This window comes from Bombina bombina, unplaced genomic scaffold (assembly GCF_027579735.1).
Source record: "Bombina bombina isolate aBomBom1 unplaced genomic scaffold, aBomBom1.pri scaffold_769, whole genome shotgun sequence".
NCBI lineage: Eukaryota > Metazoa > Chordata > Amphibia > Anura > Bombinatoridae > Bombina > Bombina bombina.
The window spans coordinates 71,656-98,670 of NW_026511543.1; the positions used below are offsets into that span (position 1 = coordinate 71,656).

Genomic DNA, 27,015 nt, shown 5'->3' on the forward strand with positions numbered 1-27,015 from the left:
AGGCAACATCTCCACGGAGATGGCTTAGAGTTTTTTAGTGTTTAACTGTAGTTTTTATTATTCAATCAAGAGTTTGTTATTTTGAAATAGTGCTGGTATGTACTATTTACTCAGAAACAGAAAAGAGATGAAGATTTCTGTTTGTATGAGGAAAATGATTTTAGCAACCGTCACTAAAATCCATGGCTGTTCCACACAGGACTGTTGAGAGCAATTAACTTCAGTTGGGGGAACAGTGAGCAGTCTCTTGCTGCTTGAGGTATGACACATTCTAACAAGACGATGTAATGCTGGAAGCTGTCATTTTCCCTATGGGATCCGGTAAGCCATGTTTATTACGATCGTAAATAAGGGCTTCACAAGGGCTTATTAAGACTGTAGACTTTTTCTGGGCTAAATCGATTCATTATTAACACATATTTAGCCTTGAGGAATCATTTTATCTGGGTATTTTGATATAATAATATCGGCAGGCACTGTTTTAGACACCTTATTCTTTAGGGGCTTTCCCAAAGCATAAGCAGAGCCTCATTTTCGCGCCGGTGTTGCGCACTTGTTTTTGAGAGGCATGGCATGCAGTCGCATGTGAGAGGAGCTCTGATACTTAGAAAAGACTTTCTGAAGGCGTCATTTGGTATCGTATTCCCCTTTGGGCTTGGTTGGGTCTCAGCAAAGCAGATACCAGGGACTGTAAAGGGGTTAAAGTTCAAAACGGCTCCGGTTCCGTTATTTTAAGGGTTAAAGCTTCCAGATTTGGTGTGCAATACTTTTAAGGCTTTAAGACACTGTGATGAAAATTTGGTGAATTTTGAACAATTCCTTCATGTTTTTTCGCAATTGCAGTAATAAAGTGTGTTCAGTTTAAAATTTAAAGTGACAGTAACGGTTTTATTTTAAAACGTTTTTTGTACTTTGTTATCAAGTTTATGCCTGTTTAACATGTCTGAACTACCAGATAGACTGTGTTCTGAATGTGGGGAAGCCAGAATTCCTATTCATTTAAATAAATGTGATTTATGTGATAATGACAACGATGCCCAAGATGATTCCTCAAGTGAGGGGAGTAAGCATGGTACTGCATCATTCCCTCCTTCGTCTACACGAGTCTTGCCCACTCAGGAGGCCCCTAGTACATCTAGCGCGCCAATACTCCTTACTATGCAACAATTAACGGCTGTAATGGATAATTCTGTCAAAAACATTTTAGCCAAAATGAACACTTATCAGCGTAAGCGCGGCTGCTCTGTTTTAGATACTGAAGAGCATGACGACGCTGATAATAATATTTCTGAAGGGCCCCTAACCCAGTCTGATGGGGCCAGGGAGGTTTTGTCTGAGGGAGAAATTACTGATTCAGGGAACATTTCTCAACAGGCTGAACCTGATGTGATTGCATTTAAATTTAAGTTGGAACATCTCCGCATTCTGCTTAAGGAGGTATTATCCACTCTGGATGATTGTGACAAGTTGGTCATCCCAGAGAAACTATGTAAAATGGACAAGTTCCTAGAGGTGCCGGGGCTCCCAGAAGCTTTTCCTATACCCAAGCGGGTGGCGGACATTGTTAATAAAGAATGGGAAAGGCCCGGTATTCCTTTCGTCCCTCCCCCCATATTTAAAAAATTGTTTCCTATGGTCGACCCCAGAAAGGACTTATGGCAGACAGTCCCCAAGGTCGAGGGAGCGGTTTCCACTTTAAACAAACGCACCACTATACCCATAGAGGATAGTTGTGCTTTCAAAGATCCTATGGATAAAAAATTAGAAGGTTTGCTTAAAAAGATGTTTGTTCAGCAAGGTTACCTTCTACAACCAATTTCATGCATTGTCCCTGTCGCTACAGCCGCATGTTTCTGGTTCGATGAGCTGATAAAGGCGGTCGATAGTGATTCTCCTCCTTTTGAGGAGATTATGGACAGAATCAATGCTCTCAAATTGGCTAATTCTTTCACCCTAGACGCCACTTTGCAATTGGCTAGGTTAGCGGCTAAGAATTCTGGGTTTGCTATTGTGGCGCGCAGAGCGCTTTGGTTGAAATCTTGGTCGGCTGATGCGTCTTCCAAGAACAAGCTACTTAACATTCCTTTCAAGGGGAAAACGCTGTTTGGCCCTGACTTGAAAGAGATTATCTCTGATATCACTGGGGGTAAGGGCCACGCCCTTCCTCAGGATCGGCCTTTCAAGGCAAAAAATAAACCTAATTTTCGTCCCTTTCGTAGAAACGGACCAGCCCAAGGTGCTACGTCCTCTAAGCAAGAGGGTAATACTTCTCAAGCCAAGCCAGCTTGGAGACCAATGCAAGGCTGGAACAAGGGAAAGCAGGCCAAGAAACCTGCCACTGCTACCAAGACAGCATGAAATGTTGGCCCCCGATCCGGGACCGGATCTGGTGGGGGGCAGACTCTCTCTCTTCGCTCAGGCTTGGGCAAGAGATGTTCTGGATCCTTGGGCGCTAGAAATAGTCTCCCAAGGTTATCTTCTGGAATTCAAGGGACTTCCCCCAAGGGGGAGGTTCCACAGGTCTCAGTTGTCTTCAGACCACATAAAAAGACAGGCATTCTTTCATTGTGTAGAAGACCTGTTAAAAATGGGAGTGATTCATCCTGTTCCATTAAGAGAACAAGGGATGGGGTTCTACTCCAATCTGTTCATAGTTCCCAAAAAAGAGGGAACGTTCAGACCAATCTTAGATCTCAAGATCTTAAACAAGTTTCTCAAGGTTCCATCGTTCAAGATGGAAACCATTCGAACTATTCTTCCTTCCATCCAGGAAGGTCAATTCATGACCACGGTGGATTTAAAGGATGCGTATCTACATATTCCTATCCACAAGGAACATCATCGGTTCCTAAGGTTCGCATTCCTGGACAAACATTACCAGTTCGTGGCGCTTCCTTTCGGATTAGCCACTGCTCCAAGGATTTTCACAAAGGTACTAGGGTCCCTTCAAGCTGTGCTAAGACCAAGGGGCATTGCTGTAGTACCTTACTTGGACGACATTCTGATTCAAGCGTCGTCCCTTCCTCAAGCAAAGGCTCACACGGACATTGTCCTGGCCTTTCTCAGATCTCACGGATGGAAAGTGAACGTGGAAAAGAGTTCTCTATCCCCGTCAACAAGGGTTCCCTTCTTGGGAACAATAATAGACTCCTTAGACATGAGGATTTTTCTGACAGAGGCCAGAAAAACAAAACTTCTAGACTCTTGTCGGATACTTCATTCCGTTCCTCTTCCTTCCATAGCTCAGTGCATGGAAGTGATCGGGTTGATGGTAGCGGCAATGGACATAGTTCCTTTTGCGCGCATTCATCTAAGACCATTACAACTGTGCATGCTCAGTCAGTGGAATGGGGACTATACAGACTTGTCTCCGAAGATACAAGTAAATCAGAGGACCAGAGACTCACTCCGTTGGTGGCTGTCCCTGGACAACCTGTCACAAGGGATGACATTCCGCAGACCAGAGTGGGTCATTGTCACGACCGACGCCAGTCTGATTGGCTGGGGCGCGGTCTGGGGATCCCTGAAAGCTCAGGGTCTTTGGTCTCGGGAAGAATCTCTTCTACCGATAAATATTCTGGAACTGAGAGCGATATTCAATGCTCTCAAGGCTTGGCCTCAGCTAGCGAGGGCCAAGTTCATACGGTTTCAATCAGACAACATGACAACTGTTGCGTACATCAACCATCAGGGGGGAACAAGGAGTTCCCTAGCGATGGAAGAAGTGACCAAAATCATTCTATGGGCGGAGTCTCACTCCTGCCACCTGTCTGCTATCCACATCCCAGGAGTGGAAAATTGGGAAGCGGATTTTCTGAGTCGTCAGACATTGCATCCGGGGGAGTGGGAACTCCATCCGGAAATCTTTGCCCAAGTCACTCAGCTGTGGGGCATTCCAGACATGGATCTGATGGCCTCTCGTCAGAACTTCAAAGTTCCTTGCTACGGGTCCAGATCCAGGGATCCCAAGGCGGCTCTAGTGGATGCACTAGTAGCACCTTGGACCTTCAAACTAGCTTATGTGTTCCCGCCGTTTCCTCTCATCCCCAGGCTGGTAGCCAGGATCAATCAGGAGAGGGCGTCGGTGATCTTGATAGCTCCTGCGTGGCCACGCAGGACTTGGTATGCAGATCTGGTGAATATGTCATCGGCTCCACCTTGGAAGCTACCTTTGAGACGAGACCTTCTTGTTCAGGGTCCGTTCGAACATCCGAATCTGGTTTCACTCCAGCTGACTGCTTGGAGATTGAACGCTTGATTTTATCGAAGCGAGGGTTCTCAGATTCTGTTATCGATACTCTTGTTCAGGCCAGAAAGCCTGTAACTAGAAAGATTTACCACAAAATTTGGAAAAAATATATCTGTTGGTGTAAATCTAAAGGATTCCCTTGGGACAAGGTTAAGATTCCTAGGATTCTATCCTTCCTTCAAGAAGGATTGGAAAAAGGATTATCTGCAAGTTCCCTGAAGGGACAGATTTCTGCCTTGTCGGTGTTACTTCACAAAAAGCTGGCTGCTGTGCCAGATGTTCAAGCCTTTGTTCAGGCTCTGGTTAGAATTAAGCCTGTTTACAAACCTTTGACTCCTCCTTGGAGTCTCAATTTAGTTCTTTCAGTTCTTCAGGGGGTTCCGTTTGAACCCTTACATTCCGTTGATATTAAGTTATTATCTTGGAAAGTTTTGTTTTTAGTTGCAATTTCTTCTGCTAGAAGAGTTTCAGAATTATCTGCTCTGCAGTGTTCTCCTCCTTATCTGGTGTTCCACGCAGATAAGGTGGTTTTACGTACTAAACCTGGTTTTCTTCCAAAAGTTGTTTCTAACAAAAACATTAACCAGGAGATTGTCGTACCTTCTCTGTGTCCGAAACCAGTTTCAAAGAAGGAACGTTTGTTGCACAATTTGGATGTTGTTCGCGCTCTAAAATTCTATTTAGATGCTACAAAGGATTTTAGACAAACATCTTCCTTGTTTGTTGTTTATTCCGGTAAAAGGAGAGGTCAAAAAGCAACTTCTACCTCTCTCTCTTTTTGGATTAAAAGCATCATCAGATTGGCTTACGAGACTGCCGGACGGCAGCCTCCCGAAAGAATCACAGCTCATTCCACTAGGGCTGTGGCTTCCACATGGGCCTTCAAGAACGAGGCTTCTGTTGATCAGATATGTAGGGCAGCGACTTGGTCTTCACTGCACACTTTTACCAAATTTTACAAGTTTGATACTTTTGCTTCTTCTGAGGCTATTTTTGGGAGAAAGGTTTTGCAAGCCGTGGTGCCTTCCATTTAGGTGACCTGATTTGCTCCCTCCCTTCATCCGTGTCCTAAAGCTTTGGTATTGGTTCCCACAAGTAAGGATGACGCCGTGGACCGGACACACCTATGTTGGAGAAAACAGAATTTATGTTTACCTGATAAATTACTTTCTCCAACGGTGTGTCCGGTCCACGGCCCGCCCTGGTTTTTTTAATCAGGTCTGATAATTTATTTTCTTTAACTACAGTCACCACGGTACCATATGGTTTCTCCTATGCAAATATTCCTCCTTAACGTCGGTCGAATGACTGGGGTAGGCGGAGCCTAGGAGGGATCATGTGACCAGCTTTGCTGGGCTCTTTGCCATTTCCTGTTGGGGAAGAGAATATCCCACAAGTAAGGATGACGCCGTGGACCGGACACACCGTTGGAGAAAGTAATTTATCAGGTAAACATAAATTCTGTTATCTTAGGGCTATTTATTTATTATCTATTGATGCGCTTTGGCTTTTGCCTTCTTCTGTGACCTGTTATCTATGTGGCACATATGAATTAGCAGTCTCTTGTTAAAAGTAAATAAAAAAGCATGTGACAAGAGGCTGTCTGTAGTGGCTTAGAAACTGGTAGAAATTTGGAGGTTTAAATGTTATAAAGTGTATTAATATAACAATGTAGGTTGTGCAAAGATGGGGAATGAGTAGTAAAGGCTTTATCTCTCTTTTTAAACAACTATTTTGGTGTAAACTGTCCCATTAAAGGAACATAATACTCATATGCTAAATCACTTGAAACTGATGCAGCATAACTGTGAAAAGCTGACTGGAAAATATCACCTGGGCATCTCTATGTAAAAAAAGAAGATATTTTACTTCACAATTTCCTCAGCTCAGCAGAGTAAGTTCTGTGTAAACAGTTATACTTCAGGTGTTGCTCAGCTGCAGGGAATTTTTTTAATAAAGAAATGAACAGCAGCCAATCAGCAGTGCTGAGGTCATGAACTCTTTTACTGTGATCTCATGAGATTTGACTTAACTCTTATGAGATTTCATAGTAAACTTCCTTAAACTGAATAGGGAAATAAGATGAGTGTGCACAAAAGCTTGCTCCCTTAGCTGTCAGACATACTGATTTGCTGCTTAGAAGTCCTTTACAATGGGATGTGGCTACTGAGGCATTTTTGAGGTAAAATATCTTTCTTTTTTACATAGAGATGTTCAGGTGATATTTCTTTCATGTAATTAGCAAGAGTCCATGAGCTAGTGACGTATGAGATATACATTCCTACCAGGAGGGGCAAAGTTTCCCAAACCTCAAAATGCCTACAAATACACCCCTCACCACACCCACAAATCAGTTTTACAAACTTTGCCTCCTATGGAGGTGGTGAAGTAAGTTTGTGCTAGATTCTATGTTGATATGCGCTCTGCAGCAGGTTGGAGCCCGGTTTTCCTCTCAGCGTGCAGTGAATGTCAGAGGGATGTGAGGAGAGTATTGCCTATTTGAATTCCATGATCTCCTTCTACGGGGTCTATTTCATAGGTTCTCTGTTATCGGTCGTAGAGATTCATCTCTTACCTCCCTTTTCAGATCGACGATATACTCTTATATATATATATATATATATATATATATATATATATATATATATATATATATATATATATATATATATATATATATATATATATACCATTACCTCTGCTGATTTTCGTTTCAGTACTGGTTTGGCTTTCTACAACATGTAGATGAGTGTCCTGGGGTAAGTAAGTCTTATTTTCTGTGACACTCTAAGCTATGGTTGGGCACTTTTTTATAAAGTTCTAAATATATGTATTCAAACATTTATTTGCCTTGACTCAGGATGTTCAACATTCCTTATTTTCAGACAGTCAGTTTCATATTTGGGATAATGCATTTGAATAAAACAATTTTTTTCTTACCTTAAAATTTGACTTTCCCTGTGGGCTGTTAGGCTCGCGGGGGCTGAAAATGCTTCATTTTATTGCGTCATTCTTGGCGCTGACTTTTTTGGCGCAAAAATATTTTTCTGTTTCCGGCGTCATACGTGTCGCCGGAAGTTGCGTCATTTTTGACGTTCTTTTGCGCCAAAAATGTCGGCGTTCCGGATGTGGCGTCATTTTTGGCGCCAAAAGCATTTAGGCGCCAAATAATGTGGGCGTCTTATTTGGTGCTAAAAAAATATGGGCGTCACTTTTGTCTCCACATTATTTAAGTCTCATTTTTTTATTGCTTCTGGTTGCTAGAAGCTTGTTCACTGGCATTTTTTCCCATTCCTGAAACTGTCATATAAGGAATTTGATCAATTTTGCTTTATATGTTGTTTTTTCTATTACATATTGCAAGATGTCCCATGTTGAAGCTGAGTCAGAAGATACTTCTGGAAAATCGCTGCCTGGTGCTGGAGCTACCAAAGCTAAGTGTATCTGCTGTAAACTTTTGGTAGCTGTTCCTCCAGCTGTTGTTTGTATTGAATGTCATGACAAACTTGTTAATGCAGATAATATTTCCTTTAGTAAAGTTACATTACCTGTTGCTGTTCCATCAACATCTAATACTCAGAGTGTTCCTGATAACATAAGAGATTTTGTTTCTAAATCCATTAAGAAGGCTATGTCTGTTATTCCTCCTTCAAGTAAACGTAAAAGGTCTTTTAAAACTTCTCATTTTTCAGATGAATTTTTAAATGAACATCATCATTCTAATTCTGATAATGGCTCTTCTGGTTCAGAGGATTCTGTCTCAGAGGTTGATGCTGATAAATCTTCATATTTATTTAAAATGGAATTTATTCGTTCTTTACTTAAAGAAGTCCTAATTGCATTAGAAATTGAGGATTCTGGTCCTCTTGATACTAAATCTAAACGTTTAGATAAGGTTTTTAAATCTCCTGTAGTTATTCCAGAAGTTTTTCCTGTTCCTGGTGCTATTTCTGAAGTAATTTCCAGGGAATGGAATAATTTTTTGATGGGGCTGTCTCTACTCTTGCTAAGCGTACTACCATTCCTACGACAGATGGTACTTCCTTTAAGGATCCTTTAGATAGGAAAATTGAATCCTTTCTAAGAAAAGCTTACTTGTGTTCAGGTAATCTTCTTAGACCTGCTATATCTTTGGCGGATGTTGCTGCAGCTTCAACTTTTTGGTTGGAAGCTTTAGCGCAACAAGTAACAGATCATAATTCTCATAGCATTATTATTCTTCTTCAACATGCTAATAATTTTATTTGTGATGCCATCTTTGATATCATTAGAGTTGATGTCAGGTATATGTCTCTAGCTATTTTAGCTAGAAGAGCTTTATGGCTTAAAACTTGGAATGCTGATATGTCTTCTAAGTCTACTCTGCTTTCCCTTTCTTTCCAGGGTAATAAATTATTTGGTTCTCAGTTGGATTCTATTATCTCAACTGTTACTGGAGGGAAAGGAACTTTTTTACCACAGGATAAAAAATCTAAAGGTAAATTTAGGTCTAATAATTGTTTTTCGTTCCTTTCGTCACAACAAGGAACAAAAGCCTGATCCTTCATCCTCAGGAGCGGTATCAGTTTGGAAACCATCTCCAGTCTGGAATAAATCCAAGCCTTTTAGAAAATCAAAGCCAGCTCCTAAGTCCACATGAAGGTGCGGCCCTCATTCCAGCTCAGCTGGTAGGGGGCAGATTACGTTTTTTCAAAGGAATTTGTATCAATTCCGTTCACAATCTTTGGATTCAGAATATTGTTTCAGAAGGGTACAGAATTGGCTTCAAGATAAGGCCTCCTGCAAAGAGATTTTTTCTTTCCCGTGTCCCAGTAAATCCAGCGAAGGCTCAAGCATTTCTGAAATGTGTTTCAGATCTAGAGTTGGCTGGAGTAATTATGCCAGTTCCAGTTCTGGAACAGGGGATGGGGTTTTATTCAAATCTCTTCATTGTACCAAAGAAGGAGAATTCCTTCAGACCAGTTCTGGATCTAAAAATATTGAATCGTTATGTAAGGATACCAACATTCAAAATGGTAACTGTAAGGACTATCCTGCCTTTTGTTCAGCAAGGGCATTATATGTCTACAATAGATTTACAGGATGCATATCTGCATATTCAGATTCATCCAGATCACTATCAGTTTCTGAGATTCTCGTTCCTAGACAAGCATTACCAGTTTGTGGCTCTGCCGTTTGGCCTAGCAACAGCTCCAAGAATTTATACAAAGGTTCTCAGTGCCCTTCTGTCTGTAATCAGAGAACAGGGTATTGTGGTATTTCCTTATTTGGACGATATCTTGTTACTTGCTCAGTCTTCACATTTAGCAGAATCTCATACGAATCGACTTGTGTTGTTTCTTCAAGATCATGGTTGGAGGATCAATTTACTAAAAAGTTCATTGATTCCTCAGACAAGGGTAACCTTTTTGGGTTTCCAGATAGATTCAGTGTCCATGACTCTATCTTTGACAGACAAGAGACGTCTAAAATTGATATCAGCTTGTCGAAACCTTCAGTCACAATCATTCCCTTCGGTAGCCTTATGCATGGAAATTCTAGGTCTTATGACTGCTGCATCGGACGCGATCCCCTTTGCTCGTTTTCACATGCGACCTCTTCAGCTCTGTATGCTGAACCAGTGGTGCAGGGATTACACAAAGATATCTCAATTAATATCTTTAAAACCGATTGTACGACACTCTCTGACGTGGTGGACAGATCACCATCGCTTAGTTCAGGGGGCTTCTTTTGTTCTTCCGACCTGGACTGTAATCTCAACAGATGCAAGTCTTACAGGTTGGGGAGCTGTGTGGGGGTCTCTGACAGCACAAGGGGTTTGGGAATCTCAGGAGGTGAGATTACCGATCAATATTTTGGAACTCCGTGCAATTTTCAGAGCTCTTCAGTCTTGGCCTCATCTAAAGAGAGAATCGTTTATTTGTTTTCAGACAGACAATGTCACATCTGTGGCATACATCAATCATCAAGGAGGGACTCACAGCCCTCTGGCTATGAAAGAAGTATCTCGAATTCTGGTTTGGGCGGAATCCAGCTCCTGTCTAATTTCTGTGGTTCATATCCCAGGTATAGACAATTGGGAAGCGGATTATCTCAGTCGCCAAACGTTGCATCCGGGCGAATGGTCTCTTCACCCAGAGGTATTTCTTCAGATTGTCCAAATGTGGGGACTTCCAGAAATAGATCTGATGGCCTCTCATCTAAACAAGAAACTTCCCAGGTATCTGTCCAGATCCAGGGATCCTCAAGCGGAAGCAGTGGATGCATTGTCACTTCCTTGGAAGTATCATCCTGCTTATATCTTTCCGCCTCTAGTTCTTCTTCCAAGAGTGATCTCCAAAATTCTGAAGGAATGCTCGTTTGTTCTGCTGGTAGCTCCAGCATGGCCTCACAGGTTTTGGTATGCGGATCTTGTCCGGATGGCCTCTTGCCAACCGTGGACTCTTCCGTTAAGACTAGACCTTCTGTCGCAAGGTCCTTTTTTCCATCAGGATCTCAAATCCTTAAATTTAAAGGTATGGAGATTGAACGCTTGATTCTTAGTCAAAGAGGTTTCTCTGACTCTGTTAATACTATGTTACAGGCTCGTAAATCTGTATCTAGGGAGATATATTATAGAGTCTGGAAGACTTATATTTCTTGGTGTCTTTCTCATCATTTTTCCTGGCATTCTTTTAGAATTCCGAGAATTTTACAGTTTCTTCAGGATGGTTTGGATAAAGGTTTGTCTGCAAGTTCCTTGAAAGGACAAATCTCTGCTCTTTCTGTTCTTTTTCACAGAAAGATTGCTAATCTTCCTGATATTCATTGTTTTGTACAAGCTGTGGTTCGTATAAAACCTGTTATTAAGTCAATTTCTCCTCCTTGGAGTTTGAATTTGGTTCTGGGGGCTCTTCAAGCTCCTCCGTTTGAACCTATGCATTCATTGGACATTAAATTACTTTCTTGGAAAGTTTTGTTCCTTTTGGCCATCTCTTCTGCCAGAAGAGTCTCTGAATTATCTGCTCTTTCTTGTGAGTCTCTTTTTCTGATTTTTCACCAGGATAAGGCGGTGTTGCGAACTTCTTTTGAATTTTTACCTAAGGTTGTGAATTCCAACAACATTAGTAGAGAAATTGTGGTTCCTTCATTATGTCCTAATCCTAAGAATTCTAAGGAGAAATCATTGCATTCTTTGGATGTAGTTAGAGCTTTGAAATATTATGTTGAAGCCACTAAGAATTTCCGAAAGACTTCTAGTCTATTTGTTATCTTTTCCGGTTCTAGGAAAGGTCAGAAGGCCTCTGCCATTTCTTTGGCATCTCGGTTGAAATCTTTAATTCATCATGCTTATGTCGAGTCGGGTAAAACTCCACCTCAAAGGATTACAGCTCATTCTACTAGGTCAGTTTCTACTTCCTGGGCGTTTAGGAATGAAGCTTCGGTTGATCAGATTTGCAAAGCAGCAACTTGGTCTTCTTTGCATACTTTTACTAAATTCTACCATTTTGATGTGTTTTCTTCTTCTGAAGCTGTTTTTGGTAGAAAAGTACTTCAGGCAGCTGTTTCAGTTTGAATCTTCTGCTTATGTTTTCAGTTTTTTTCATTATAAAATTTAAACTTTATTTTGGGTGTGGATTATTTTTTCAGCGGAATTGGCTGTCTTTATTTTATCCCTCCCTCTCTAGTTACTCTTGCGTGGAAAGATCCAAATCTTGGGTAGTCATTATCCCATACGTCACTAGCTCATGGACTCTTGCTAATTACATGAAAGAAAACATAATTTATGTAAGAACTTACCTGATAAATTCATTTCTTTCATATTAGCAAGAGTCCATGAGGCCCACCCTTTTTTGTGGTGGTTATGATTTTTTTGTATAAAGCACAATTATTCCAATTCCTTATTTTTTATGCTTTCGCACTTTTTTCTTATCACCCCACTTCTTGGCTATTTGTTAAACTGATTTGTGGGTGTGATGAGGGGTGTATTTATAGGCATTTTGAGGTTTGGGAAACTTTGCCCCTCCTGGTAGGAATGTATATCCCATACGTCACTAGCTCATGGACTCTTGCTAATATGAAAGAAATGAATTTATCAGGTAAGTTCTTACATAAATTATGTTTTTCTAGTCAGCTTTTTTTACTGCTATGCTGCATAACTTTCAAGTGTTTCAACATTTGGGTATCATGGCCCTTTAAGTTTAATATTTAGTTTGGGTTGTGAGTTTATTACAATCCTGTAAAATATCTGTAAAGAGGACATGATAAAAATGTTATACAGTATTCTAGCATGATCTTCTTCTAATGTTGCTTGATTTTAAACATGTCAACAAGTATTCATTAACGCTTATGTCTTTTCTTTTAAAAGGTAAAATCTGCAGTAGAAAAACTTCCAAGGCAGCAGCGCAAGGAGAACATGAAGCTGAAGATGGATGAGTTTGCTCATAGAAAGCAGGCAGAGGTGAAGCACCCTACTAATATCACTTGAGTCTGCGCTTACATAATGCAGACATTAACAGTGACATAAGATGATGTAGTCTGTATAATGTATACTATACTGTCAGTGTGTTTGTGAAGTATTAAAGCTTTGATATTATGTCTGGTGATAGATACACATTGCACATAGCAAGACCGTTAATTGAGCTTCACTAGAGCGATACTACAGTAATTTATGCCACTTGAGGAAATACAGCATATTTGTTTCTGCTTTATATCAGATTATTTGTTTTTTTTAATATGATTTTGTTTTTCCATTCCCAACCCAAAAATGTAAATGTGCATTTTTGCCACATATTTTGTGATTATTCGCTTATTAATCATTAGTGTCATCTGCTATTTAAGAACAAGTTATCTTTTGTTCTTAGAAAGCTTTGAAGTAGGCGTCAGATCTTTTTCCTTTTAACTTGTTTTTATCTTTTCAAGTTTTGAATGAATGCCTATTTGTTTAAAGGGATATTGTCCCAGGTATATATTTTAAATTCTGCAGTGTATCATATTCATTATAATTATCTACTTTACCTTTTCTTTCATACAGGTGGTGAGAGTCCATGATCCATTACTCCTGGGAATTACTCTTCTCTACCACTAGGAGGAGGCAAAGATTCCCAAACCCTAAGACCACTATATAAATCCCTCATACCTCATACATACCTCAGTCTTTACTTTGCCTCTGCTTAGGTGGTTGAAGAATAAAGATGTCCATTTGATTCTTCAAAGAAAGGAGTTTTCAGTCTATTAGTAGTACAAGGGTGTATAGTAGTGTGCTAGGTTAAAAGATATATCACACTCCTCAATAAAGAAAACACTCCTCCTGTTGTTTCCAAATGGGGTATGTACTATAGTGAACAAAAGTAAGTGAGGGCGCTAAAACAGCTTATGATATAAATAGAATATTTATTAAAACATAAATGTAAATATAACACCTATACATATACATATTCATCAAATTGATGATATCAGCTAAAAGAGGGACGTCTCCCTGTATTAATAAAAACAACTTAATAAAGGCCTATTAATTAAATTAACCCCTTAATAACCGGACCATTTATCAATTTTCTTACCCTTAATGACAATGGCTATTTTTACATTTCTGCGGTGTTTGTGTTTAGCTGTAATTTTCCTCTTACTCATTTACTGTACTCACACATATTATATACCGTTTTTCTCGCCATTAAATGGACTTTCTAAAGATACCATTATTTTCATCATGTCTTATAATTTACTACAAAAAAAATAATAAAATATGAGGAAAAAATGGAAAAAACACACTTTTTCTAACTTTGACCCCCAAAAATCTGTTACACATCTACAATCACCAAAAAACACCCATGCTAAATAGTTTCTAAATTTTGTCCTGAGTTTAGAAATACCCAATGTTTACATGTTCTTAGCTTTTTTTTTTGCAATTTTTATGGGGCCATAAATACAAGTAGCACTTCGCTATTTCCAAACCACTTTTTTTCAAAATTAGCGCTAGTTACATTGGAACCCTGATATCTGTCAGGAATACCTGAATATCCCTTGACATGTATATATTTTTTGTTAGAAGACAACCCAAAGTATTGATCTAGGCACATTTTGGTATATTTTATGCCACCATTTCACCGCCAAATGCGAGCAAATAAAAAAAAAAAACTTTACATTTTTCACAATTTTAGGTTTCTCACTGAAATTATTTACAAACAGCTTGTGCTATTATGGCACAAATTGTTGTAAAAGCTTCTTTGGGATCCCCTTTGTTCAGAAATAGCAGACTTATATGGCTTTGGCATTGCTTTTTGGTAATTAGAAGGCCGCTAAATGCTGCTGCGCACCACACGTAAATTATGCCCAGCAGTGAAGGGGTTAATTAGGTAGGTTGTAGGGAGCTTGCAGGGTTAATTTTAGCTTTAGGGTAGAGATCAGCCTCCCACCTGACACATCCCACCCCCTGATCCCTCCCAAACAGCTCTCTTCCCTCCCCCACCCCACAAATGTCCCCGCCATCTTAAGTACTGGCAGAAAGTCTGCCAGTACTAAATAAAAGGAGTTTTTTTTTTTTTTAATAAAAAAAATAAAATATTTTAGCTGTGATGGACTCCTGCCTTAGCCCCAACCTCCATGGTCCCCCCCCCCCCCAGCTCTCTAACCCTCTCCCCTATCTAATTGCGGCCATCTTGGGTACTGGCAGCTGTCTGCCAGTACCCAATTTGCCCAAAAACAAAAGTATTTTTTGCTCTTTTTCTTTTTTTTAGGTTTTCTGTAGTGTAGCAGCCCCCCACAATACCCCTACCCCCCTCCCCCTCCCAGATCCTTTTATATTATTTTAAAAAAAAATCTTTCCCCCCCCCCTTCCCTCCTCATTGGTGTCAGTGTCCAGCTAATGCGCGCGCACGCTCGCACACCCACGCGCACGCGCGCCCCCCGCACGCTCCCGGCACCCGGCGTGCACATTGCACTTCTAGGAACCGGATGCCGGGTAGCGATGGGCCGCCCACCCGCCTCCCTGTTGCGCTCCCACCCACCAACGAACCGGCACCATCGCTACCGGTGCAGAGAGGGCCACAGAGTGGCCCTCTCTGCATCGGAGTCTTCTAAAAAGGTATTGCAGGATGCCTCCATATGGAGGCATCACTGCAATACCCTGAGAGCTGCTGGAAGCGATTGCGATCGCTTCCAGCACTCTCTTAGACAACTGACGTACCAGGTACGTCCATTGTCATTAACTACTTGTTAATGCATGACGTACCTGGTACGTCAGTTGTCATTAAGGGGTTAATTTAACTTGTTGAGCAGCATGCAACATATGTGTTAAAAACGTATCCGCATTAAATATGTATCAATTCCCAATAGCACAAAGTTGCTATCTGGCTTTTCTAAAACGTATCTCTATTGATACGACCACCTTCAGCAGTTAGGGAATTTCTTAACACATTACATTGGGAATTTCCCTAACTGCTGAACTAAGGATACCAAAGGTAATAGAGATCTAAGACAACTGAGACAGATCTGAGCCTCCTGCGTGCCATGCACTAAGAGCAGGAATTGTCCATACACACTCATTGCCAAGATCATACTTTGCTGTTTCAAGTCACATATGACCGTCATTTGACAGCCGTAATCACTGACAGAGGAATATCTAGGTGCGCAGCTTACTCGTGATGTCAGACGCCATCGGTCACAGGGGGAAGGACCGCGGTCAGAGGATAACTTCTCAGTAGCAGGCCTGCTGCGTCTTCAAAACATCATTTGTCTGCAAGGTTCTTACCAGATTGAACTGACGAAGGTACTGTTTTCACTTTTAAGGATAAATATCCACTTGATCTTACTAAATGTAGTTGGAAAAAACAGACATTTTGCTCTTTGAATAAGGTGATCGTAACCACAGAGATACGTTTTAGAAAAAGCCAGATTGCAACTTTGTACTATTGGGAATTTATACATATTTAATGCTGATACATTTGTAACACATATGTTGCACGTCCTGTAATGGGTATGTCAGTGAGAGTATTGATGAAAGTCTGGAGATGCAGGGAAAGTTTTTTTTCTGCGAAACCATCCAGACTGTTAGCTAACAACTCCTGAGCAATCAGTGTTGCCGAGTTTCACTGCTTGCTTTTAATCACTCAGGTCCCTGTCAGAGCGTCGCTACAAGGCTGTCACACTTGAGAGGCTGTATCTGTTCCACAGCATGGATCCTAGAGGGTAAGTCCGCTTTATTGTTATAGCAGGGACTCCTGTATATGGTCACAGTGTGACTCCTCTATACCTCAATAGGATCAAGGGTTAATATCTCCTTTAGGGAGATTATTGGGAACAGTTATGGGGATTTTTATGTTCTGCATTAGGTTTGGGCTCACAAGACTGTGTGCTTTTGGCTTTGGAAAAGACAGGTTTCGCTTTAGTTTTTGAGTGTTGCTCAGCTCGTATTAGCTTAGCACTCTTTTGCATAGCAGGGGAAGTCCTGTCTTGCGCACCACGTGACCGGGTGCGGCCCTTTTCACTTCCTTGCGATCATGCTGCAGACAGCATTCCTGAGGAGAGCATTTCACTGATCATTTGTCTGGGTCTAGGAGGTGGTGAGTGCCCCAGCCATTGGGATTGTAAAGGTGCCTGTTTTATATTAACGCTTGTTTTTTGTAACTTTTTTTATACCATTTGTGGATTTAAGTCTCATCTGCCCAGGGGCAGATTCCTTCTCCCAGACTGTCTACAAAACAAGAGAAGAGGACTGCCTTTTTAGATTGCGTACAGGATCTAGTCTCTTTAGGAGTAATTGTCCCGGTACCTGCATCAGAAAGAGGTCTGGGGTTTTATTCAAACCTCTTCGTGGTTCCGATAAAGAAGAACTTTTAATCCAATTCTGGACTTGAAGTATCTAAACAAATTTCTGAGCGTCCTATCCTATAAGATAGAGACCATAAGATAAATCCTTTCCCTGGCTCAGGAAGGACAGTTTATGACTACCAAACACTTGAAGGATGCATACCCTCACATTCTGATACACAAGGAAACATTTTTAATTCCTAAGGTTTGCATTTCTGGACCGAGACTTACAGTTCATAGCACTTCCGTTTGGCTTAGCTACTGCTCCAAGAATATTTAAGAAGGTTCTGGGAGCTCTCCTAGGGTTTGCTAGAACATGAGGTATTGCAGTAGCACCTTACCTGGACGATATCTTGGTACAGGCACCCTCTTTTTGTCTAGCAAGGGAGTCTTCTTCGGTCACATGGATGGAAGATAAACTTGTGAAAGAGTTCTCTTACGCCAAATACCAGGGTGAATTTCCTGGGTACAGTTATAGACTCGGTATCCATGAAGATTTTTCTAATGGATCAGAGACGTTGCAAGCTAACATCAGCTTGCCTTGCCCTCCAGGCCTCCCTAAGTCCTTCGGTGGCCCAGTGTATGGAGGTGATTGGCCTCATGGTGTCCTGTATGGACATCATTCCTTATGCCAGATTCCATCTCAGACCCTTACAACTATGCATGCTGAGACAATGGAACGGCGACCTTTCAGACCTGTCCCAAAAGCTAATACTGGACAGCCTGTCAAGATGACCTGTCCCAAGGCACATGCTTCTTGAGACCATCCTGGAAGATTGTGACTACAGACCCAAGTCTATCCAGCTGGGGAGCTGTTTGTGGTGCCAGGAAGGCACAGGGTCTGTGGACTCAGGGTCTGTGGACTCAGGTCCACGTTACCGATCAATATTTTGGAACTTTGGGCAATCTTCAGTGTATACCCAGAAAGGAATCTAGAGACAAGTCAGCTAGTGTTTTTTTAGAGGTGAACGGTACAGAGGGCAGATGATACAAGAACAAGCAAATTTGGAGAGAATAGAGGAGGAGAGACAAGATACAGGAAGGAGAATATTATCAAGGAAAAGATTGTTAGAACGAGAAGGGGAACTAGAGGAGGACAGAGATTGCAGGCAAGCAGACAGAAGGTCAAGATATTAGAAGAGAGTAAATCCACCATTTTCAATCTGTCTAGTGTCACTTTAGATGACACTGATATAAAATTGCTAAGTAAAGGGTTACATTTTGCACCAAAGGCTCCACCAAACAAATTTGAAGTGTTTATTGATGTTCAAAAATTTATTCGCAAATTAACCTTAAAGCGTTATTTTCTTAAAAATCCTTGTAATAGAAGTAATCACAATACAGAATACTTGGAATGCAAAGATTTAGAAACTTTAAAAATATTGCGGAATTTGGAACAAGAGAATAACCTTTTACAACCTCCAAGTGAGGAACCTTTGTTACCATTAAATCCTATGGAGTTATCTATTTATGAAGAAGAGCAAACTATTGTACATTCCCTTTTTAAGAATAAGTCGAATTTTTATCCCATAGGTACTCAAGGGGATCAAATTCCTGTTTTCTGTAAGTTAGTTATGGATGATTTGGAAAAGGCTTTTGCTCATCCTAAAAGATCACTAAACAAGTATTCTGACAATCTCACCACCCTTGAACGAAAATCCCTGAAGAGCTTAACAGATAACAACAACATTGTTATCAGGAGTGCGGACAAGGGTGGTGGGATTGTCATCCAGGATCGTGAAGTGTACTTAAAGGAAGCTTACCGTTTACTAGATGATAAAACTACTTATTCTATTTTAGAGAGGGATCCCACTGTTGGATATATAAGGGACTTGAAAAATCTATTATGTGAGGCTAAGGATAAGACCGTTCTGAATACCGATGAGTATGCTTTTCTATTTGTAAGTTCCCCAAAAATTGCAGGATTTTACCACTTACCTAAAATCCATAAGGACTCTACTAATCCCCCAGGTAGGCCCATAGTTTCTGGTATTGACTCTTTGTGTAGTCATTTATCACAATATGTGGATCATTTTTTACAGCCGATTGTGCAGAAAACTAGGGCCTACCTGAGGGATAGTACACAGGTTATCACAAACTTTGAGGGTGTCCCCTGGAAAAATTATTACTGGTTCATTACGTGTGACGTGACGTCCTTATATACCTGTATCCCCCATGATCAGGGTAGTAAGGCAATATATACAGAATTACTCAGATGGAATATACCAAAAGATCACACAGATTTTATTATTAATTCAATTATGTTTATTCTCGAACATAATTATTTTTCTCCAACATAGGTGTGTCCGGTCCACGGCGTCATCCTTACTTGTGGGATATTCTCTTCCCCAACAGGAAATGGCAAAGAGCCCAGCAAAGCTGGTCACATGATCCCTCCTAGGCTCCGCCTACCCCAGTCATTCTCTTTGCCGTTGTACAGGCAACATCTCCACGGAGATGGCTTAGAGTTTTTTAGTGTTTAACTGTAGTTTTTATTATTCAATCAAGAGTTTGTTATTTTAAAATAGTGCTGGTATGTACTATTTACTCAGAAACAGAAAAGAGATGAAGATTTCTGTTTGTATGAGGAAAATGATTTTAGCACCGTAACTAAAATCCATGGCTGTTCCACACAGGACTGTTGAGAGCAATTAACTTCAGTTGGGGGAACAGTGTGCAGTCTCTTACTGCTTGAGGTATGACACATTCTAACAAGACGATGTAATGCTGGAAGCTGTCATTTTCCCTATGGGATCCGGTAAGCCATGTTTATTAAGATAGTAAATAAGGGCTTCACAAGGGCTTATTAAGACTGTAGACTTTTTCTGGGCTAAATCGATTCATTATTAACACATATTTAGCCTTGAGGAATCATTTATTCTGGGTATTTTGATATGATTATATCGGCAGGCACTGTTTTTGACACCTTATTCTTTAGGGGCTTTCCCTAATCATAGTCAGAGCCTCATTTTCGCGCCGGTATGGCGCACTTGTTTTTGAGGACAGCATGGCATGCAGCTGCATGTGTGTGGAGCTCTGTTACATAGAAAAGTCTTTCTGAAGGCATCATTTGGTATCGTATTCCCCTTTGGGCTTGGTTGGGTCTCAGCAAAGCAGATTCCAGGGACTGTAAAGGGGTTAAATATAAAAACGGCTCCGGTTCCGTTATTTTAAGGGTTAAAGCTTCCAAATTTGGTGTGCAATACTTTTAAGGCTTTAAGACACTGTGGTGAAATTTTGGTGAATTTTGAACAATTCCTTCATACTTTTTCGCAATTGCAGTAATAAAGTGTGTTTAGTTTAAAATTTAAAGTGACAGTAACGGTTTTATTTTAAAACGTTTTTTGTGCTTTGTTATCAAGTTTATGCCTGTTTAACATGTCTGAACTACCAGATAGATTGTGTTCTGACTGTGGGGAAACCAAGGTTCCTTCTCATTTAACTATATGTATTTTATGTCATAAAAAAAATTTAGTAAAAATGATGCCCAAGATGATTCCTCAAGTGAGGGGAGTAAGCATGGTACTGCATCATCCCCTCCTTCGTCTACACCAGTCTTGCCCATACAGGAGGCCCCTAGTACATCTAGTGCGCCAATACTCCTTACTATGCAACATTTAACGGCTGTAATGGATAATTCTATCAAAAACATTTTAGCCAATATGCCCACTTATCAGCGAAAGCGCGACTGCTCTGTTTTAGAAAATTCTGTAGAGCATGAGAACGCTGATGATATGGTTCCTGAAGGGCCCCTACACCAGTCTGAGGGGGCCAGGGAGGTTTTGTCTGAGGGAGAAATTTCAGATTCAGGAAACATTTCTCAACAAGCTGAACCTGATGTGATTACTTTTAAATTTAAGTTGGAACATCTCCGCGCTCTGCTTAAGGAGGTGTTATCCAATTTGGATGATTGTGATTATCTGGTCATTCCAGAACCACTATGTAAAATGGAAAAGTTCTTAGAGGCCCCGGGGCCCCCCGAAGCTTTTCCTATATCCAAGCGGGTGGCGTACATTGTTAGTAAAGAATGGGACAGGCCCGGTATACCTTTAGTACCTCCCCCCATATTTATAAAATTGTTTTCCTATAGTCGACCCCAGAAAGGACTGATGGCAGACAGTCCCCAAGGTCGAGGGGGCGGTTTCTACTCTACACAAGCGCGCCACTATACCCATAGAAGATAGTTGTGCTTTCCAAGATCCTATGGATAAAAAATTAGAAGGTCTGCTAAAGATGTTTGTTCAGCAAGGTTCCCTTCTACAACCAATTGCATGCATTGTCCCTGTCACTGCAGCCGCGTGTTTCTAGTTTGATGAGCTAGGACAGGCGATTATTAGTAATTCTTCTTCTTATGAGGAGATTATGGACAGAATTCGTGCTCTTAAATTGGCTAATTCTTTCACCCTAGACGCCACCTTGCAATTGGCTAGGTTAGCGGCGAAAAAATTCTGGGTTTGCTATTGTGGCGCAGAGCGCTTTGGTTAAAATCTTGGGCAGCGGATGCGTCTTCCAAGAACAAATTGCTTGACATTCCTTTCAAGGGGAAAAACACTCTTTGGCCCTGACTTGAAAGAGATTATCTCTGATATCACTGGGGGCAAGGGCCACGCCCTTCCTCAGGATAGGTCTTTTCAAGACCAAAAATAAACCTAAGTTTCGTCCCTTTCGCAGAAACGGATCAGCCCCAAGGGCTACGTCCTCTAAGCAGGAAGGTAATACTTCTCAAGCCAATCCAGCCTGGAGACTTATGCAAGGCTGGAACAAAGGAAAGCAGGCCAGGAAACCTGCCACTGCTACCAAGACAGCATGAAATGCGGGCCCCCGATCCGGGACCGGATCTGGTGGGGGGCAGACTCTCTCTCTTCGCTCAGGCTGGGGCAAGAGATGTTCTGGATCCTTGGGCGCTAGAGATAGTCTCCCAAGGTTATTCTCTGGAGTTCAAGGGGCTTCCTCCAAGGGGGAGGTTCCACAGGTCTCAGTTGTCTTCAGACCACATAAGAAGACAGGCATTCTTACATTGGGTAGAAGACCTGCTAAAAATGGGAGTGATTCATCCTGTTCCATTAGGAGAACAAGGGATGGGGTTCTACTCCAATCTGTTCATAGTTCCCAAAAAAGAGGGAACGTTCTGACCAATCTTAGATCTCAAGATCTTGAACAAGTTTCTCAAGGTTCCATCGTTCAAGATGGAAACCATTCGAACACTTCTTCCTTCCATCCAGGAAGGTCAATTCATGACCAAGGTGGATTTCAAGGATGCGTATCTACATATTCCTATCCACAAGGAACATCATCGGTTCCTAAGGTTTGCATTCCTGGACAAGCATTTCCAGTTCGTGGCGTTTTCTTTCGGATTAGCCACTGCTCCTAGGATTTTCTCATAGGTACTAGGGTCCCTTCTGGCGGTGCTAAGACCAAGGGGCATTGCTGTAGTACCTTACTTGGACGACATTCTGATTCGAGCGTCGTCCCTTCCTCAAGTAAAGGCTCACACGGACATTGTCCTGGCCTTTCTCAGATCTCACGGATGGAAAGTGAACGTGGAAAAGAGTTCTCTATCTCCGTCAACGAGGGTTCCCTTCTTGGGAACTATAATAGACTCCTTAGAAATGAGGATTTTTCTGACAGAAGCCAGAAAAACAAAACTTCTAGACTCTTGTCGGATACTTCATTCCGTTCCTCTTCCTTCCATAGCGCAGTGCATGGAAGTGATAGGTTTGACGGTAGCGGCAATGGACATAGTTCCTTTTGTGCGCATTCATCTAAGACCATTACAACTGTTCATGCTCAGTCAGTGGAATGGGGACTATTCAGACTTGTCTCCGAAGATACAAGTAAATCAGAGGACCAGAGACTCATTCCGTTGGTGGCTGTCCCTGGACAACCTGTCACAAGGGATGACCTTCCGCAGACCAGAGTGGGTCATTGTCACGACCGACGCCAGTCTGATGGGCTGGGGCGCGGTCTGGGGATCCCTGAAAGCTCAGGGTCTTTGGTCTCGGGTAGAATCTCTTCTACCGATAAATTTTCTGGAACTGAGAGCGATATTCAATGCTCTCAAAGCTTGGCCTCAGCTAGCGAGGGCCAAGTTCATACATCAACCATCAGGGGGGAACAAGGAGTTCCCTAGCGATGGAAGAAGTGACCAAAATCATTCTATGGGCGGAGTCTCACTCCTGCCACCTGTCTGCTATCCACATCCCAAGAGTGGAAAATTGGGAAGTGGATTTTCTGAGTCGTCAGACATTGCATCCGGGGGAGTGGGAACTCCATCCGGAAATCTTTGCCCAAGTCACTCAACCGTGGGGCATTCCAGACATGGATCTGATGGCCTCTCGTCAGAACTTCAGAGTTCCTTACTACGGGTACAGATCCAGGGATCCCAAGGCGGCTCTAGTGGATGCACTAGTAGCACCTTGGACCTTCAAACTAGCTTATGTGTTCCCGCCGTTTCCTCTCATCCCCAGGCTGGTAGCCAGGATCAATCAGGAGAGGGCGTCGGTGATTTTGATAGCTCCTGCGTGGCCACGCAGGACTTGGTATGCAGATCTGGTGAATATGTCATCGGCTCCACCATGGAAGCTACCTTTGAGACGAGACCTTCTTGTTCTAGGTCCGTTCGACCCACTCCAGCTGACTGCTTGGAGATTGAACGCTTGATCTTATCAAAGCGAGGGTTCTCAGATTCTGTTATTAATACTCTTGTTCAGGCCTGAAAGCCTGTAACCAGAAAAATTACCACATAATTTGGTATATCTGTTGGTGTGAATCTGCAGGATTCCCTTGGGACAAGGTTAAGATTCCTAAGAGTCTATCCTTCCTTCGAGAAGGATTGGAAAAAGGATTATCTGCAAGTTCCTTGATGGGACAGATTTCTGCCTTGTCTGTGTTACTTCACAAAAAGCTGGCAGCTGTGCCAGATGTTCTAGCCTTTGTTCAGGCTCTGGTTAGAATCAAGCCTGTTTACAAAATTTTGACTCCTCCTTGGAGTCTCAACCTAGTTCTTTCAGTTCTTCAGGGGGTTCCGTTTGAACCCTTACATTCCGTTGATATTAAGTTATTATCTTGGAAAGTTTTGTTTTTGGTTGCAATTTCTTCTGCTAGAAGAGTTTCAGAATTATCTGCTCTGCAGTGTTCTTCTCCTTATCTGGTGTTCCATGCAGATAAGGTGGTTTTGCGTACTAAACCTGGTTTTCTTCCAAAAGTTGTTTCTAACAAAAACATTAACCAGGAGATAGTTGTGCCTTCTTTGTGTCCTAATCCAGTTTCAAAGAAGGAACGTTTGTTGCACAACTTGGATGTAGTTCGTGCTCTCAAATTTTACTTAGCAGCTACTAAGGATTTCAGACAAACTTTGTCTTTGTTTGTTGTTTATTCTGGTAAACGGAGAGGTCAAAAAGCAACTTCTACCTCTCTCTCCTTCTGGATTAAAAGCATTATCCGATTGGCTTATGAGACTGCCGGACGGCAGCCTCCTGAAAGAATCACAGCTCACTCCACTAGGGCTGTGGCTTCCACATGGGCCTTCAAGAACGAGGCTTCTGTTGATCAGATATGTAAGGCAGCGACTTGGTCTTCACTGCACACTTTTTCTAAATTTTACAAATTTGATACTTTTGCTTCTTCTGAGGCTATTTTTGGGAGAAAGGTTTTGCAAGCCGTGGTGCCTTCCATTTAGGTGACCTGATTTGCTCCCTCCCTTCATCCGTGTCCTAAAGCTTTGGTATTGGTTCCCACAAGTAAGGATGACGCCGTGGACCGGACACACCTATGTTGGAGAAAACAGAATTTATGTTTACCTGATAAATTACTTTCTCCAACGGTGTGTCCGGTCCACGGCCCGCCCTGGTTTTTTTAATCAGGTCTGATAATTTATTTTCTTTAACTACAGTCACCACGGTAACATATGGTTTCTCCTATGCAAATATTCCTCCTTAACGTCGGTCGAATGACTGGGGTAGGCGGAGCCTAGGAGGGATCATGTGACCAGCTTTGCTGGGCTCTTTGCCATTTCCTGTTGGGGAAGAGAATATCCCACAAGTAAGGATGACGCCGTGGACCGGACACACCGTTGGAGAAAGTAATTTATCAGGTAAACATAAATTCTGTTTTTATTTGAGAAAAAATTCTACAAGCAGATTAAGGGGACCGCAATGGGGGCCACCTTTGTGCCCTCTTAGGCAAATTTATATGTGAACGACTTTGAAAATTGCCATATATGGTATAATAATCCATTTTATGAAACTATTATTAAATTTCATCGCTATATTGTTTCTGTGATCATTTTATGGAAGGGGGATGAATCTGGTATCAATGATTTTATTAACTATATGAATAGTAATAATCACAATCTGGTTTTTACTGCAAATGTGTCAAATGTTAAAATGGAATTATTGGATCTCGTGTTATATATAGACAGTAATAATCAAATTGCTGTTACCAACTTTAGAAAGCCAACAGAGAAAAATAGCTATATTGAAGCCTCCAGTGGCCATAAGAAAAGTTGGATCACGAATGTACCCTATGGCCAATATCTTAGAATGCGAAAAAAAATTGTACGCATATTTCAAACTTCAATTCAGAGGTGGCCATTCTTGATAAAAAAATTCAGTGAAAAGGGCTATAAGGTAGAATTGTTAAAGACAGCTAAGGATAGAGCCTTTAATGTTAATAGGTTTGACCTACTCAATAAACCCATAACATCAAAGAAAGGGGAAAATGGAGTATCTGATACCCCAAGATTTATTACCAGATATAATGAAGGGGCCACTACTATTCAGCGTGTGTTGAGGAAACATTGGGTTATTTTAAAAACTGACCCGATTTTAGGTGATATTTTGGCAGATAAACCTCAGGGGTTTTTTAAAAAAGGCAAGAACCTTAAAAACGTATTGGCTCCAAGTAGACTGAGGGATCCCACAATGCAAGTTGATAATAGCCGTAATTGGCTAACTTCTAAGAAGGGAACCTTCAGGTGTATGAAACCTGTTTGCAATATGTGTAGCCATGTGGATAATTCTTCTAGTTTTACTAACTGGGATGGCACACAGAAGTTTAATATCAAACATAGGACATCCTGTGATACCACATTTGTGGTTTATTTAATTAGCTGTGGGTGTGGCCTACTTTATGTAGGACGCACAAAAAGAAAAATAAGAACCAGAACGAATGAACATCTTTATAATATCAAAATGGCCAAGAAAGATAAACCAATTAAACATAGTATTCCGATTCACTTTTCAGAAACACATAACTGTAACTCTCTATCTCTCAAGGTCAAAGTGATTGATTGGATACCTACTAACATACACAATAGGCTCCTTGCTTTAAGACAACAGGAGACCTATTGGATTTAAAAGATTGGGAGTCTACACCCTAGAGGCCTTAATGTAGATTTAGATCTGGCTGCTCATATGTGAATGAACTAGTTGTTTTTAACTGTTTTTAACTTTTTCAACTATTTAGAGGTTTTGTGTGGAAATTTTTTATGAGAATTTTTCATTAGATTTTTTAGGAGATTTTTATAAGATAGTTTATAGTATAGTGCTGCTAGGTTATTAATTTGTTATTAATTCGTTTTTTATAGTGTGGTCATATTATCAATTTTGTATTAATTTTGTAATATACAGGTCAGTATAATTGACCCAAAAATGATTAAATTATTTATTGATTATATTTCCTATCTAGTTTGATACTTGGTGACATGAATGTTACTAAGTCAGTTTTTATATTCAGTTTTTATATTCAGTGCTGCAATATTGTAATAGTGTAATGTATTAATTTCTCTTGTAAGGTGTATCCAGTCCACAGATCATCCATTACTTGTGGGATATTCTCCTTCCCAACAGGAAGTTGCAAGAGGACACCCACAACTGCCATACCCAATCATTCTCTTGCAACTCTCAACAAAGCTGGAAGTAGTAAGAGGAAAGTGGTGTAATATAGTTAGTTTTTTCTTCAATCAAAAGTTTATTGTTTTTAAA

At 41.1% G+C, this 27,015-nt stretch overlaps 1 protein-coding gene across 1 annotated transcript in view; it reads left to right on the forward strand.

Moving 5' to 3' along the window:
- LOC128643792 (serine/threonine-protein kinase 10-like) overlaps positions 1-27,015 on the forward strand; it is a gene marked incomplete at its 5' end in the record, with an annotated part of 161,281 nt that overhangs the window by 58,843 nt on the left and 75,423 nt on the right. Inside the window, one exon of the mRNA XM_053696605.1 lies at positions 12,597-12,689. Within this exon, the coding sequence (XP_053552580.1) occupies positions 12,597-12,689 (93 nt within the window). The remainder of the gene's footprint in view (positions 1-12,596; positions 12,690-27,015) is intronic.